The sequence below is a fragment of the Callorhinus ursinus genome, unplaced genomic scaffold (assembly GCF_003265705.2).
Source record: "Callorhinus ursinus isolate GAN/ISIS: 27379988/994484 unplaced genomic scaffold, GSC_fseal_2.0 scaffold26, whole genome shotgun sequence".
Taxonomy (NCBI): domain Eukaryota; kingdom Metazoa; phylum Chordata; class Mammalia; order Carnivora; family Otariidae; genus Callorhinus; species Callorhinus ursinus.
In genome coordinates, this window is record NW_027397088.1 from 8,596,633 (window position 1) to 8,609,559 (window position 12,927).

Below are 12,927 nucleotides of genomic sequence, written 5' to 3' on the forward strand. Positions count from 1 at the left end.
TTTGAACTATGCTCCTATTTTCTCATTTTTAGATTCTTTATCTCTTCACATTTGTCTGTGAGCATTTGCCAGGACTCCTCCTCAGTCCTACATACTGCCTCCCAGCATTTCAAAATCCTTAAGAATTGTCTGCGGTTTCTCCCCTTCCTAGCAAGGTCAGACTTCCCCTTCTCTTTCTCTCATCCTTTCCTGTCCTCGCTTTTCTTCTTGTGTCAGTTGCCTCTTACTGTGTAACAAATCACTCCAAGTCACAGTGGCTTAAAACAACGGGCTGTCATCTCCCACAGTCTTAGGAAATGACGACGTTCAACTGGGTGATTCTTATGCAAGGTCTCTCCTGCAGTTGCAGTCAGATGCTGGCTGGGGTTGGAGTCCCCCGGCATCTGCACTGCGTTGGGCATCTAAGATGGCATCTTTATAACAGGTGTGGTGCCTCAGCTGAAGTGGTTGGAGGCTGACTGGACTCTTCCCTCTCTCCCTCCATCTGTCTCTTCATGTACCATATGGCCTCACTTCTGGTTATCTTGGGCTTCCTCACAGCATGGAGGTTCAGAGTAGTTGGACTTCTTACATGGTAACCATCGTTCCCCCAGATAAGCATTCCAAGAAACCTAAGTGGAAGGAAGTTCAAAGCTTGGAAGTCACTCAGCACTACTGTTGCTGCATTTTATTGGGGCAGAGAAGGTCACAGAGCCCACCCCAGGGGAGGGAGGGACCACCCAATGGTATGAATACAGGGAGGTGTGGGGATGTTGCACATATTGGGTATGATGCACTTCTCCAAACTAGCTACCACATTTCTGACTTATTGAAATTTCTGTTTACTCCTTATGACCAAAATGTCTTAAGTTACTGTCTTATATCTTGTATCACATCCATGATTTATGATTTCTTCTTTCTAGTTGTTGTTTATATTAATAGCAATTGAAAGACTTCTTTGAGGAATTCTTATGCATTCTTTCAAGTGTATCTTAACAATATACTTTTATTTATTGCTTTTAAAATTTAAGCACCCAAAAGGCCCTATAAAAAAAGCTATGTGACTGTTTTTTGTTGTTGTGTTTTGTTGGGGTTTTTTTTGGTTGTTGTTTTTTACAAAGTTCCTTTGGGAAATCAGATTTGATTCACTTTTTAACCACTGATGATAACATATCACACTTAAAAGGCAGATCAGTTTTAGGGAAAAGCAATACACCCTCATGTATGGGTGTCCTTTGGTGAACTCACCAACAAGATTGCTTTTCATGCTTAGCCACTAATTAGAAAACCTGTTCTCTTGTTGGGACTGAACCATGGTTTACTTTCTGGTTAGATATTTTTAAAAATTTTTATATATATATATATATATATATTTCTTTTTTTTACTTATATCAAGCTCTTACACAAGCCAAAGCTTATTGTTTTTACAACAACCCTCCTGCCAAAAATAGATAACTTGAATCTAAAAGATTTAGTATAGTCCCATGGCAGTTTCAGAAACTCTTTAAACTACCTATAGATGGCTTAGCTTTCCTTAGCTTCCGTAAATACCACTGAGGCCTTAGGTTCTTATAAAGAGTTATTGGCTTTTTTTTTTTTAAAGAAGCTAAATCTCCAAAGCTTTTCTCTAGTGATTATGGAGAACAACATATGTGGGAGAAAATGGGCAGCTGGAGGTGGCCAATAATTTGATTTTTTCCCCCCTACCCACAGCCCTGGGAACACTCTGCCATAAAGGATTAATTTGCTCATGAGATTTCACTGCGGTTGCCATTAAGAAAAAAACTAGCAGGAACAGTAGGGTAGAAACGTTTCCAAACCCTGGAGAAAAGAGTCAAGGATTTATGGTGGGAAGCAGAGCAGTCCTTTTTCTCTTTTGCAACGTTTATGAGTTAAGCATCTGAGGTTGATACCACTTGTCTCACACAGGACTTTACATAGACAACTGGAAGCTGGTTCTGAGAAATGATCATCAGTGGTTGTAGTTTTCCATAGTTTGTCTTGGTGCAGGGGAAAGATTTCATTTAAAAAAAAAAAAAGATTTCAGACTCCATTCTTTCCCAATTTTTAGAAAAGCATTAGAAAAAATAGCAAGGTATACTGTTGGTCATTCGCTTCCACGTTGTCTATCCTTTAGACTTGGATTCCGCATGCAGACTGAGTGGAGGGGTCCTGGCCTTGGAGGCCAGCAGCCCTCCCTTTGTTCCAGGAGAAGGGAGGGCAATGCACCTGGGTTAGAGCAGCATTTTTTCTGAAGCTTTACCCCAAACCCCTCCACAAAACTTTCTACGGAACAACAGGCAAAATATGAAGACCCTTGGATCTTTCAGGCTGAGGCCGAATGCGCTGCTCACCCCCCTCCCACCCTGAGGCCCCCTCCCAGAGCTCGCCTCAGGGCTACCCTGGGTCATGCCAACTGCTAGATGGGGGAAGATGACCAGACCTGAGGGGGCCAGGCAGCAGGAAGGAAAGGGGGCCGGGAAGGGGTGGCCAGGGCCAGGATCGCTAGGGACGTTCTTATTCATCGTTTTCTTCATCCTCACAACTTCCTTGGGAAGAAGCCCTGTTAATTCCTGCCTTTGTAGGTGAGGAAAACTGAAGCCAAGAGTTTAGGTAACTTGCTTTCATGCAACTTACTTCAACCAAGTACGTAAGGTATTTAAACCAAATAAAAATCTGAGAATTTCATTTAATCCTTGGGTAAAATGAGCGATCTTAATCTTAGCCCATCTGACAGCACAGCCACTGTTGGTCCTTGCCATCCCCCACCCCCATCCCTCTCCTAAGCCATTGGCAACCGGTAATCCATTTACGAATGAAATCGGGGCAGCTTTCTTGAGGTGAGCCTGTGGCACTTAGTCAAGTAACAATAGTTGTCACTCTCTCTTGTTTAATCTTATAGTGGAGTACGAGAAGGAGTTCTCCCCTGGCCAGCGGCACCACAAAGAGTTCAAGTTCAACTTATCCCAGATTCCTGAGGGTGAGGCGGTGACGGCTGCAGAGTTCCGAATCTACAAGGACTGTGTTGTGGGGAGTTTTAAAAACCAAACTTTTCTTATCAGCATTTATCAAGTCTTGCAGGAGCATCCGCACAGGTATGAAAGCTCAGGGAATCCCAGTGGGTGGGGCTGGCCCCCGTTTCTCACCCTGCCGTCATGAACCCCGAGGGTGTCTGTGCAAGGTGCTTTGGAGCTCAGGGCCAGCACGTGAGCACGATGAGCGATGTGTTCTGAATGGTAGTGTTCAGCCAGCAAGACAATTTTTTGTTACTAAAATGAAGATTTTCCAAATAGTTTCCTGTTCCTGAGCAAGCCAATGAACAGTATTAACTAAGCATCCTTTGTGATCAGAGAATATATACCTTATTGGGGATCAAACATTCCCCACCATTGCTCAGTGCCTGCTTTGAATAATGGGTGAGGGTGGTGAAAATAAATTCATACATGGAAGTCATGTAAGGGTGCTTACAAATGATACTAATTCAAGTTAGTGGAAAGCTGCGTGTTTGCATATAATATATACAAATATGTGATACAGTGTATCCGTGTGTGTGTATGTGTGTGTGTGTCTCGAATGTATCTCTTCTCATTTGGATACAAGGGAATCATAGACTATCCCCCCACCCATGTCTGTAATATTTTTGTTTTTTGAAATGAGGCCAGACTGTTTTTACAAAAGAACTTCAACAGAGTATGCTCTTGGGGCTGTCCACCAGTGATGAAGAACTTCCATGGAGGGATTTCTGGAGGATTAGAAGGGTCAAGGGAAGAAATATTGCAACAGCTAGTTCAATCCTGTAGCACACAGAAAGCAAGCCAGTGACCTTGACTTGTGCTTAGTATTTGGGGGTCAGTCAGGTGGGAATGGTGGGCCTGATGCAGAGATTAGCACCACTGCATACTTAGTGCACTTAACGTATAAACACAGCACGTGGTGGGACAGCCTGGCAATTAATTATATGGGAAATAGGCAAATAACAATTAAAGGAAGAGAGTACAGAGAGGGAGGGAACCCCACATCTACAAACTCTGCAAGGGATTTGTCAGCTTTGGATTCATACTCCCAAGTCAAGATTCTTGCTTTTGGTCTTGCAAGTCTGTTGACTTCCCAAGGATGTCCAAAGGTTTAGGAATGACTTTGGTTTCTCCTGAACTTATGGATTTGTGTGTAAAGCTCTACCACAAATATGCACACTAAAATAATAACGAACATTAACTTGCCCCATAAAAGGCTTATTTTGAGCGCATTGCCAACATTTGGCCCTTGTGCATATTCCAGTGTGTAATGAGGGAAACAGAGAAGAAGGAGACACATGCCAGGCTTTGAGGACACGTCATGGTGTTGAATATATGCACTGATGGTTGTATGTGAGTTCTTAGTAGGGATAGTTAAAAATAAAATATAGCCACTGTGGTAGCTATAACAGACCAACATTTCAGAAGGAAGGGAAGGTTTTCTGATGTCTGATTTTTACCCCTAAATAAAAGCATCATCAGTGACTTAACCATTAAGGGCCTCTTTTGGAATAATAAATGATTCGCTGGTAGATTTTTGTCTTTTGATATTTCAGAGAGAATTGATACTCTGTTGATTCCTTGGGCCTGCTTTAGCCATTGATTTTCAATCTGCCTAATTATCTGTCCACTGTATTTATCTGGTAGAAATAACCTACTAGTACATTTCTGGCTCAGACATTTGTTTGGAATACATGGTTTTCTCTGTTCTGCAGGAAAGGCTTTATAGTGAAAACACCAGATTGGGATTTCTGTAACTATGGGATTTTTCAAAATTATTATTATTTAAAAAATAGAGCTAGCAGACCATTTGTAAGGTTTATATTGAACTCCAGCCAAAGATGAACAGCTGCCTTGTGCTTAAGATGGTGGTGTCATACTTTCTCGAGGCCAGCAGTGAGTCTGGAAAACAAAATCCCAAACAGTCCCAACCTTTGATGACTCTGTCAAAGCAGACTTGTAATTTCTCTGCCTTCTAGGATAGGAGTATTTGGCGATTGGGTGTGTTTAACTTTTGTGCATAGGGAAGGGGAAATACGGGGAGGATTGGGAGAATTTCATGCTTTTGAAGGGCTCCAGTTTGGCCAACAGGAGATTTTCTTTTCTTATCAGTGGGCCAGGAGCCCAGGCCTCCCGCTGTCTCCTGATGTTCTTCCAGAGGCCTCCAGATTTAACTGCAGGACTCCTTCTGGGGAAGGTTTGATCTCCCCATCTGTACCGTCTTGGGGTGTCCTGGCTAAAAATGATCCTCCAGGCTTGTAAAGAAACTTATTTGTCTAATCTGTGTGTAAGTGAAATTTGTAGTATCTGATGGATTAACTTAATTTAACAAATGTTTGTTTTGCAAAAATAGTTGGCCTCCTTGAAAAAGAAAAATACAAAAAGGCAGGTTTTTCAATGCTGAGTCATACCTCAGCGAAGGCAGAAGTTATGTGTTGGGCCTCTTGATATAAAAGGCAGCTAAGAAGCCTAACCCAGGGCATGGTCAGAAAAGATTCTTGGAAGATGGGCCATTGCTATGAATTCTGCAGAAACATATTCCTCTTACTGATAAGAAATCACTGGACCAGGTAAGTTCAAAAAAGTGACTACCTGAATAGATGGTGCTTTGACTAAGAACAGGGAAACATTTGATTCTTTATTCAAAACCTGAGAATAAGCCATGAGATAGAATCTAAGTCCTGAAAAGATCTGGAGCACCCCAATAGAGCAGAGTTGGATCAGTAACCCAACGTGTACGGTTAAATCAGAGTAGCACGGGGTGTTAATATCTGGTGTTATAAATCATTATATTTTTATGATGACACTGGTAAAAATTGGCATTTGCATAGCACTTAGAGTTTGGAAAGAGTCTTCTCACCTCTTCCCTCACTAGGATTTAACCACTGACGCCATCAGATATGCAGGGCAGGCATGTTACCTTTTAGAGAATTGAACATGGCACATATGAATTTTGCCAAGTCCAGATTAGGCCTGCATTGTTGTCTGCTGTTTCCCAAAAGTCACCCCGATGACATGGGGTCAGTCCCAAGATAAAGGTGAAGTGCCAGAAAGAGGTAAGCAATCCCCTGAGGGCATGTCTCTCATCTCCATCTGCTTAGCTGTGATGCAGACACCCCGAGGATGCTTCTGTGTATATGTCCAACGAGATGGCTCTTAGCTGTGATGCAGACATCCCAAGGATGCTTCTGTGTGGATGTCCAACGAGATGGCTCTTAGCTGTGATGCAGACACCCCAAGGATGCTTCTGTGTGGATGTCCAACGAGATGGCTCTTAGCTGTGATGCAGACACCCCAAGGATGTTTCTGTGTGGATGTCCAATGAGATGGCTCTGTTGGGGGTGCAGATGTGTCAGTTAGAATTCAGCCCCTGGTTCTTTGACTTACCAGGCTTTTCTATTATTGATCTATTGAGCAATCATTCACCTGTTAGCAACTTTTCTAGAGGAAGGGTGTGGATGAAAAAAAAGACTAGAATAAATTTTATATGAAAGTATTTTAGTTATTCTGAGTGTTATCTATTGGTCCATTGACTTTACCATGTTCTCCCACAATTCATACACACTAAGCTGTCTTCGTGCTTGAAGCATAAAGGCTACTCTGAATACCTTTGACCTATATTTATGGTGGTAGCATGTTGCTTTTCAGAACATGTACTCATGATCTTTACTTTTATAGCACCTTTCCGATTAATAGTGCAATTCTGAGGCCTTTCAAGAATACTATTTTCATCTACATTTCTTATTTGGTTAAAGACACTCTTTTAGTGTTCTTAATTGAATTTCATATAATTAGAAGTCAAAGTCAAACAGCATCTCTTGAAAGCCAGCCAGAAATGTTTTCAGTGTCTGAAAGATAGCCTATTTGGTACATGAATTAGCCCACTTGCTCCTGCTAGTTTTGAAATTCCATGTTCTACTCTATATGTTTTGGCATTTGCATTGCTGGCGGTGATGGTCTGTCTTCTGTGTACATGATAACTTTTCTGCATTCTATCATGGTGCAGTCTGTGGAAGACATGTAGAGCGAGAATTAATTCCCAAATTTAAAATTCAATTCCTCCTGGTGTAAGCAATATCACAACCTACTCCTCTGTTTAGAAACAAAGTTTTTTTTTTCCTCGCATTCTTTCTCTTTTTCTTTTTTTAGTTCACATGTTTTAACTTCATTATCCTTAGGATGTGAAGAAATGCATCTTTGAATCAAGGGAACAGGGCAATGCTGCATTAGAGATAGATTTTGAAACTGAGAGATTTCTTTAGGTCACCCAGAAGCTATGTTAGTAGAGTCCCTGGGAACAATCCCAGACTGAATTATTGCTTAAGCTAAATTTTTGACAAAGTTCACCATTTATGACCTATTTTACAGATAGAATGTAATTGTTTCAGGAGAGAACATAACTGTCAAAGGGCAAAAACACATTTTGCCAGAATTTTTCTTTTGATCATGTTCCTCTGAACCATTCACAGAGATAGAGAACACAGGAATAAGTGAGGGAAGGGGAATGAGAATGAGTTCAGGTTTGGACATGTTTGAGACAGGAGTAGACGCCCAAGAGGCAGTGAGATATGAAAGTTTTTAGCTCAGCAGAATGAGCTAACTAGAGTAGTAGATATTTGAGATCCTAAGTGAACTAGTGAAGTAGATTAAATAGCCTAGTTGTGTAAGAATAGAAATACATAATTGACCTAGTATCATTTATTGAAAATACTATCCTTTTTCCATGCACTTCAGTGGCATCTTTGTCATAAATCAGGTGACCATGTATGTGTGGGTCTGGTTCTAAGACCTGTATTCCGTTCCATTGGTTGACTTTTTCTTGTACCAATCTTATACTCTTCATTCTCTTTGTTTTATAAGAAGGCTTGATAACTGGTGTGTAAATTTTGAGACTTTCTTGCATTCCCACATAAATTGTAAAATCAGCATTTTAATTTCTGCGAAGAAATTTGCTGGGTTTCTGATTGGAATTGCATTAAATCTAGAGATCAATTTGGGAAGAATTGACTCTGGCTAATATAGAATGTTCCAATCTAAGACTGTGGCATTTATTTAGGCTTTCTTTCACTTTTCTGAATAATATTTTATAATTTTTTGTGTCTTGAATATTTTAACTTATAGATCATTAGAATTATTATAGATCATTAGAATATTCCAGGTTTTGAAGATTTTTTATGCTATTGTAAATAGTATTTTTAGCTTTTAAAAATTTCGGTGTCTAATTGTTTTTGCTCACATATAGAAATACAATTGGTTTTTGTATATTGCTCTTATATCCAGCAACCTTGCAAATTCACATAGTCATTCTAACAAATTTTTGTACAAAATTTTGGAATTTCTATAAATATCATATCTATAAATATCAGTTTTATTTCTTCTTTTATAATTATTATATTTTTTCTTCCTCTATTTTTCTTTTATTGTGCTGACTGGACATCCAGTACAATTTTGGGTGGTTTTTTTTTGTTTTTTTGTTTTGTTTTTTTAAAGATTTTATTTATTTGACAGAGAAAGACAGTGAGAGAGAGAACACAAGCAGGCGGAGTGGGAGAGGGAGAAGCAAACTCCCCGCTGAGCAAAGAGCCCAATGCGGGGCTCAATCCCAGGACCCTGGGATCATGACCAGAGCCGAAGGCAGATGCTTAACGACTGAGCCACCCAGGCGCCCCATCCAGTACAATTTTGAATTTGATTCAAAATTTTGTCTCAGATTAGAAATCCATATCAGATTTTGAATCTAATAGAAGAAAGATTTAAGATTTTAACATTAAGGATGACGTTTGCTAAAAATGTTTTTGTAGATACTCTACTAGAATAAAGAAGTTCTCTATTTCGGGTGCCTGGGTGGCTCAGTTGGTTAAGCTACTGCCTTCGGCTCAGGTCATGATCCTGGAGTCCCGGGATCGAGTCCCGCATCGGGCTCCCTGCTCAGCAGGGAGTCTGCTTCTCCCTCTGACCCAAACCCCTCTCATGCTCTCTCTCTCTCTCTCTCTCTCATTCTCTCTCTCAAATAAATAAATAAAATCTTTAAAAAAAAGTTCTCTATTTCTAGCTTGCTAAGAGTTTTTAATATTAGAAATTGGTGCAGAATTTTATTTAAAAAATTTCTGATATTTTTCCCTAAGTATTAATGTGATATACTACATTAAATAATTTCTTCCAATGATTCCAATGATTAAACCAACCTCCCATCCCTGGAACAAGCCCACTTGTGATTTATTATCCTTTTTATATAAGGCTAGATTCAAGGATCATGTCTGATTACTCCATTGCCTGGATCACCTATGGGTCTGTTCCCATTATCTATTTGTTCCCTTGATTTTTCCTCATTTGGTTTTATTTCTTTGAATGCCTGATAATTTCTTTAATTAAATTCTGGTCATTATCTATGCAAAATGTTTATAGATACTGTTATCTCTTTCCAGAGTGGATTTCATTTTCTTCTGGAAGGCAGACAAAATGCAGGGCAATGGCCTCATTTTTTTGTTCCAGTTGGGGTATTTAAGGATCTGTTAAGGATTATCTGTTTCTGGTTTCTCCCTTTCTCCTAAAGTTTAGCCGTTTAGGGGTCTCAGCTGAAGGTCTAGGATGTTTACCAGAGCCTCTCTCTTCCTTGGTGGGCTCTGAACTCCAATTTTTAACTCCCCAGCATTGAGAAACTGCCAAAAACTCTGCTTAGCTTTTTGTCCTCTAAGCAGTTTCTTTCTGCTTGTTTTCTCAGCTTCCTACTCCATGCATGCACAGCCTAATATTTGGCAAATCTCTCAGATGGAAATGTTGGAGTTCAAGGCAGCCAGGACTTGAAGAGGCAAGGTCTTATAGGAAGTGAACCCAAACTTCTGAGTTCACTTTTATGCAGCCCCTTTCCCCCTGGGACCTTAGCCCTTCAGGTCCAAGCTTCCTGAAGCTCCAATTTTTGTTCCTAGCCAGTGATATCACTCCAAGCTCTAGGCTGCTGCTCCTTTCTGTTTGATACTCATGCATCATGCCAAGAAAGATCAAATCCCCTGAAATGAAAAAGCAATACAAGGATGAGACAAATGCAGGGCTCACCTCCATGTATTTTTCTTCTCTCTGTGATCTTGACCCATCAAGTGTTGACTGTGTTGGTTGCTCTAAGATGACAACAAACAAGTTTATTTTTTCAGTTGTCCTTAGCAGGAGTGTTAGTGTGATACATCATAACCAGAAGGCTATGTCTTTGAAACATAGGATTTTTATTATTTTTATTTTGAAATCTTTATAATGAATCTCCACAAATGTTGATATGTGATCCATTAACCAAATGGTGTAGTTTGGGAAACAAGACCCGAACCTGGCAGTTGATCCCGTTCCAGGATCTAGAAGAGTAATTTCCTTAGAATAGCATTTCTTATGGATTGATTGCTCTACAAATGCTGTTGGATTTTCAGTGCTGCTTGCTGGAGTGAAGCAACATGAACCTTTATCTTCACTGAGGTATAAGTGAGATACCTGAGACTGTGTTCTTTTTTGAAGAGAAGGGCAAATTTGAGAAAGCCAGGAGAGGAGAACCTTATTGTAGTTGGGGCAGAAGGGAATCAGAGCCTCTTATCGCTGTGCCCAGCTGCACCTGTTTCTCTTTCCATATCTGCCTTTCACAAGTTTGATCCTCAGCGACTCCTGAAATCTTACTTTCTGATTTGATAATCTCTGGCACGCTCAGTGTGGGCCTCAGGTAAGCATTGAGTGTTTCTGTATTTGTTCCTTTGCCCCTGAAAAAAGGGGTACTCCAACTGACCCACAGCTCAGGTTATGTAACTGGTTAGTCTTGTCTCGTTATTCAAGTCCTGTTATACCTAGAATGATCTACCTGAAATTAAAACAAAAAGTGCAAGCAGCTACCAAACCTTATTCCTTAGCCTAAGTTCTGTTCTTTACAGAGGCACAGTGTAGAAGAGAATATTGCAGAGAGGAATTAAGATTATCATAAAGAGGTGTATACACTCAAAAGAATGCTGCATTTGGGGGAGGGGAGGAGTCAGGGAGTGGTGGGCAAGAGAAACTGTTGTTTGGGGACGGTTTACCCACTTGGTAAACATGGAAGAGAAAAGAAAATCCATCTTTATTCCTGGAAACTATGCCTTCTCTAGTATGCATTCCCAGAAACACATTGCTTTAGTTACGTGCATCTTATCAGGATGTCCAGCCTTGTGGGAGGCGGCCATGGTGGTAGCTAAGATTATCTTGGGAGATGTCTTTTTTTTTTTTTTTAAGTCCCAAATGAACAGCATTTTTCCTGTTCTGTTTCCCCATATTGTACAGGATATGGAAATGTAGGACTGGCGATGAAAATAAAACATAACGTTTGCACATGTTTAAAATGTGAAGAACTTCTCAATCTGTGCTTGATCACTAGGGCATGTTTCCCAGTGAGGGAGAACATTGTTTTGTTTATGTGGCCAAAGAGGTCAGGTTAGGTAGCCGTGAATTTGCATAAAGTAACCTGCTCTCTCCCTCCCTCCCTGTCTTGGACACAGAGAAGCAGGCCTTCTAATAATACTGCTGCTTTGGACTTGATCTTACTTGTGATTCTGATTATTGGTCTAACTTGATAACTCCCTGAGGGTAAGACCAATCCATAAGACAATCAAACATTTACTTGTGGAGCATTCTACACTTGCTTTGTACTATTTGAGGGAGAGGAGCAAGAAATCTTGAGAGTAATTAGCTTTGAACCTGAAGTCTAAAAACCAGGTGAGGGTAATACTAGTCATATTTAAGGGAGCAGGACTATGCTGTAGGTCAGTGGCTCTCACGGTGTGGTTCCCAGACCAGCAGCAGCATCACCTGGGAACCTGAGAATTGCAAATTCTCAGCCCCCACCCCAGGGACTCTGGGGGTGGGCCCAACGGTCTGTGTGCTAAGTCCTCCAGGGGATTCCAACATAGGCTGAACTTGAGAACCACTGCTATGATGATGAATGTGGGTGCAACACTGGAGCCGAGATACCTGGGTTCAATTCCTCCCTCTGTACTTACTGGCTCTAGGACTATGAGCAAGCTACTTACCCTTTTTGTGCCTCAATTTCCCTATCTGTAAGCCTGTGATGGCATGAATAGTATTTATCTCTTATGGTGGTTGTGAGGAGTTAGCATAATTAAAAGCATCTGTGTAGGAAACACCACGTAAGGGCTAGCTAGGTTCATATTCTGTCCTCAGAGTGATTTGTATTTGTTTGTTGAAGATGAAGTATTCCATACAGAGCTAAGTTGTCTTTGATATTTGAAACATCTCTGTATACCTTGCTAATCCTTGAGGTGAAATTGGTTAATATCAAGTGGCATAAAATCAACGAGAGCTTAGCTAATTATTTAAGAATAATGTGCACTTGCCCTCTTTACTCAAATCCATGTGTGGGTAGCAGCTTACCCTGATTTGTGGTGCTCTATTTTCAAATACCTTATTCTTTCCTATCCTTTTAGTGGCACATGTTTAAACATAATCCTCTATATATGATACAATATGTAAGAAGAAATTAAAAACACTTGTTTTACTAATTTTCTAAAATGATTGGCTTTTGACTTCCATTCTCTTTGAAATTTCAGTTTGCCTCATTGCATAAAGTCAGTTCATCACTCTGTGAATGTTGTTTTATATCTCAGTGTACCATTAGTGGTGAAGTGATGTTCTAAAGAAATAAAGGAACAAGACCACAGGCTCACTATATCAAATATTTCATAAATCTGTTTGCTTCCAACATATAAATTCCACTTTATCAAGAACAGTTCTTTCTAGGAAAGTGGTTAGTAGTAAGCAGAGCTGCACTTTGTCTAGGGCAGTGTGACCTTAATGGGTGCCATTTGTCGGGAAAGACCAAAGCTGGCCACTAGGAGCTCGGGTACTTCCTGCTCTTCTCCAAGGGCGAAAAAGAAAAAGACCCACTGTGTTTGCCAAGGTGCTTTCTACCTCTCAG

The 12,927-nt window shown here is 40.4% G+C and overlaps 1 protein-coding gene across 1 annotated transcript in view; it reads left to right on the forward strand.

Moving 5' to 3' along the window:
• Nucleotides 1-12,927, forward strand: part of BMP6 (bone morphogenetic protein 6) — a 160,246-nt gene that overhangs the window by 127,704 nt on the left and 19,615 nt on the right. Inside the window, exon 2 of the mRNA XM_073877558.1 lies at nt 2,882-3,074. Within this exon, the coding sequence (XP_073733659.1) occupies nt 2,882-3,074 (193 nt within the window). The remainder of the gene's footprint in view (nt 1-2,881; nt 3,075-12,927) is intronic.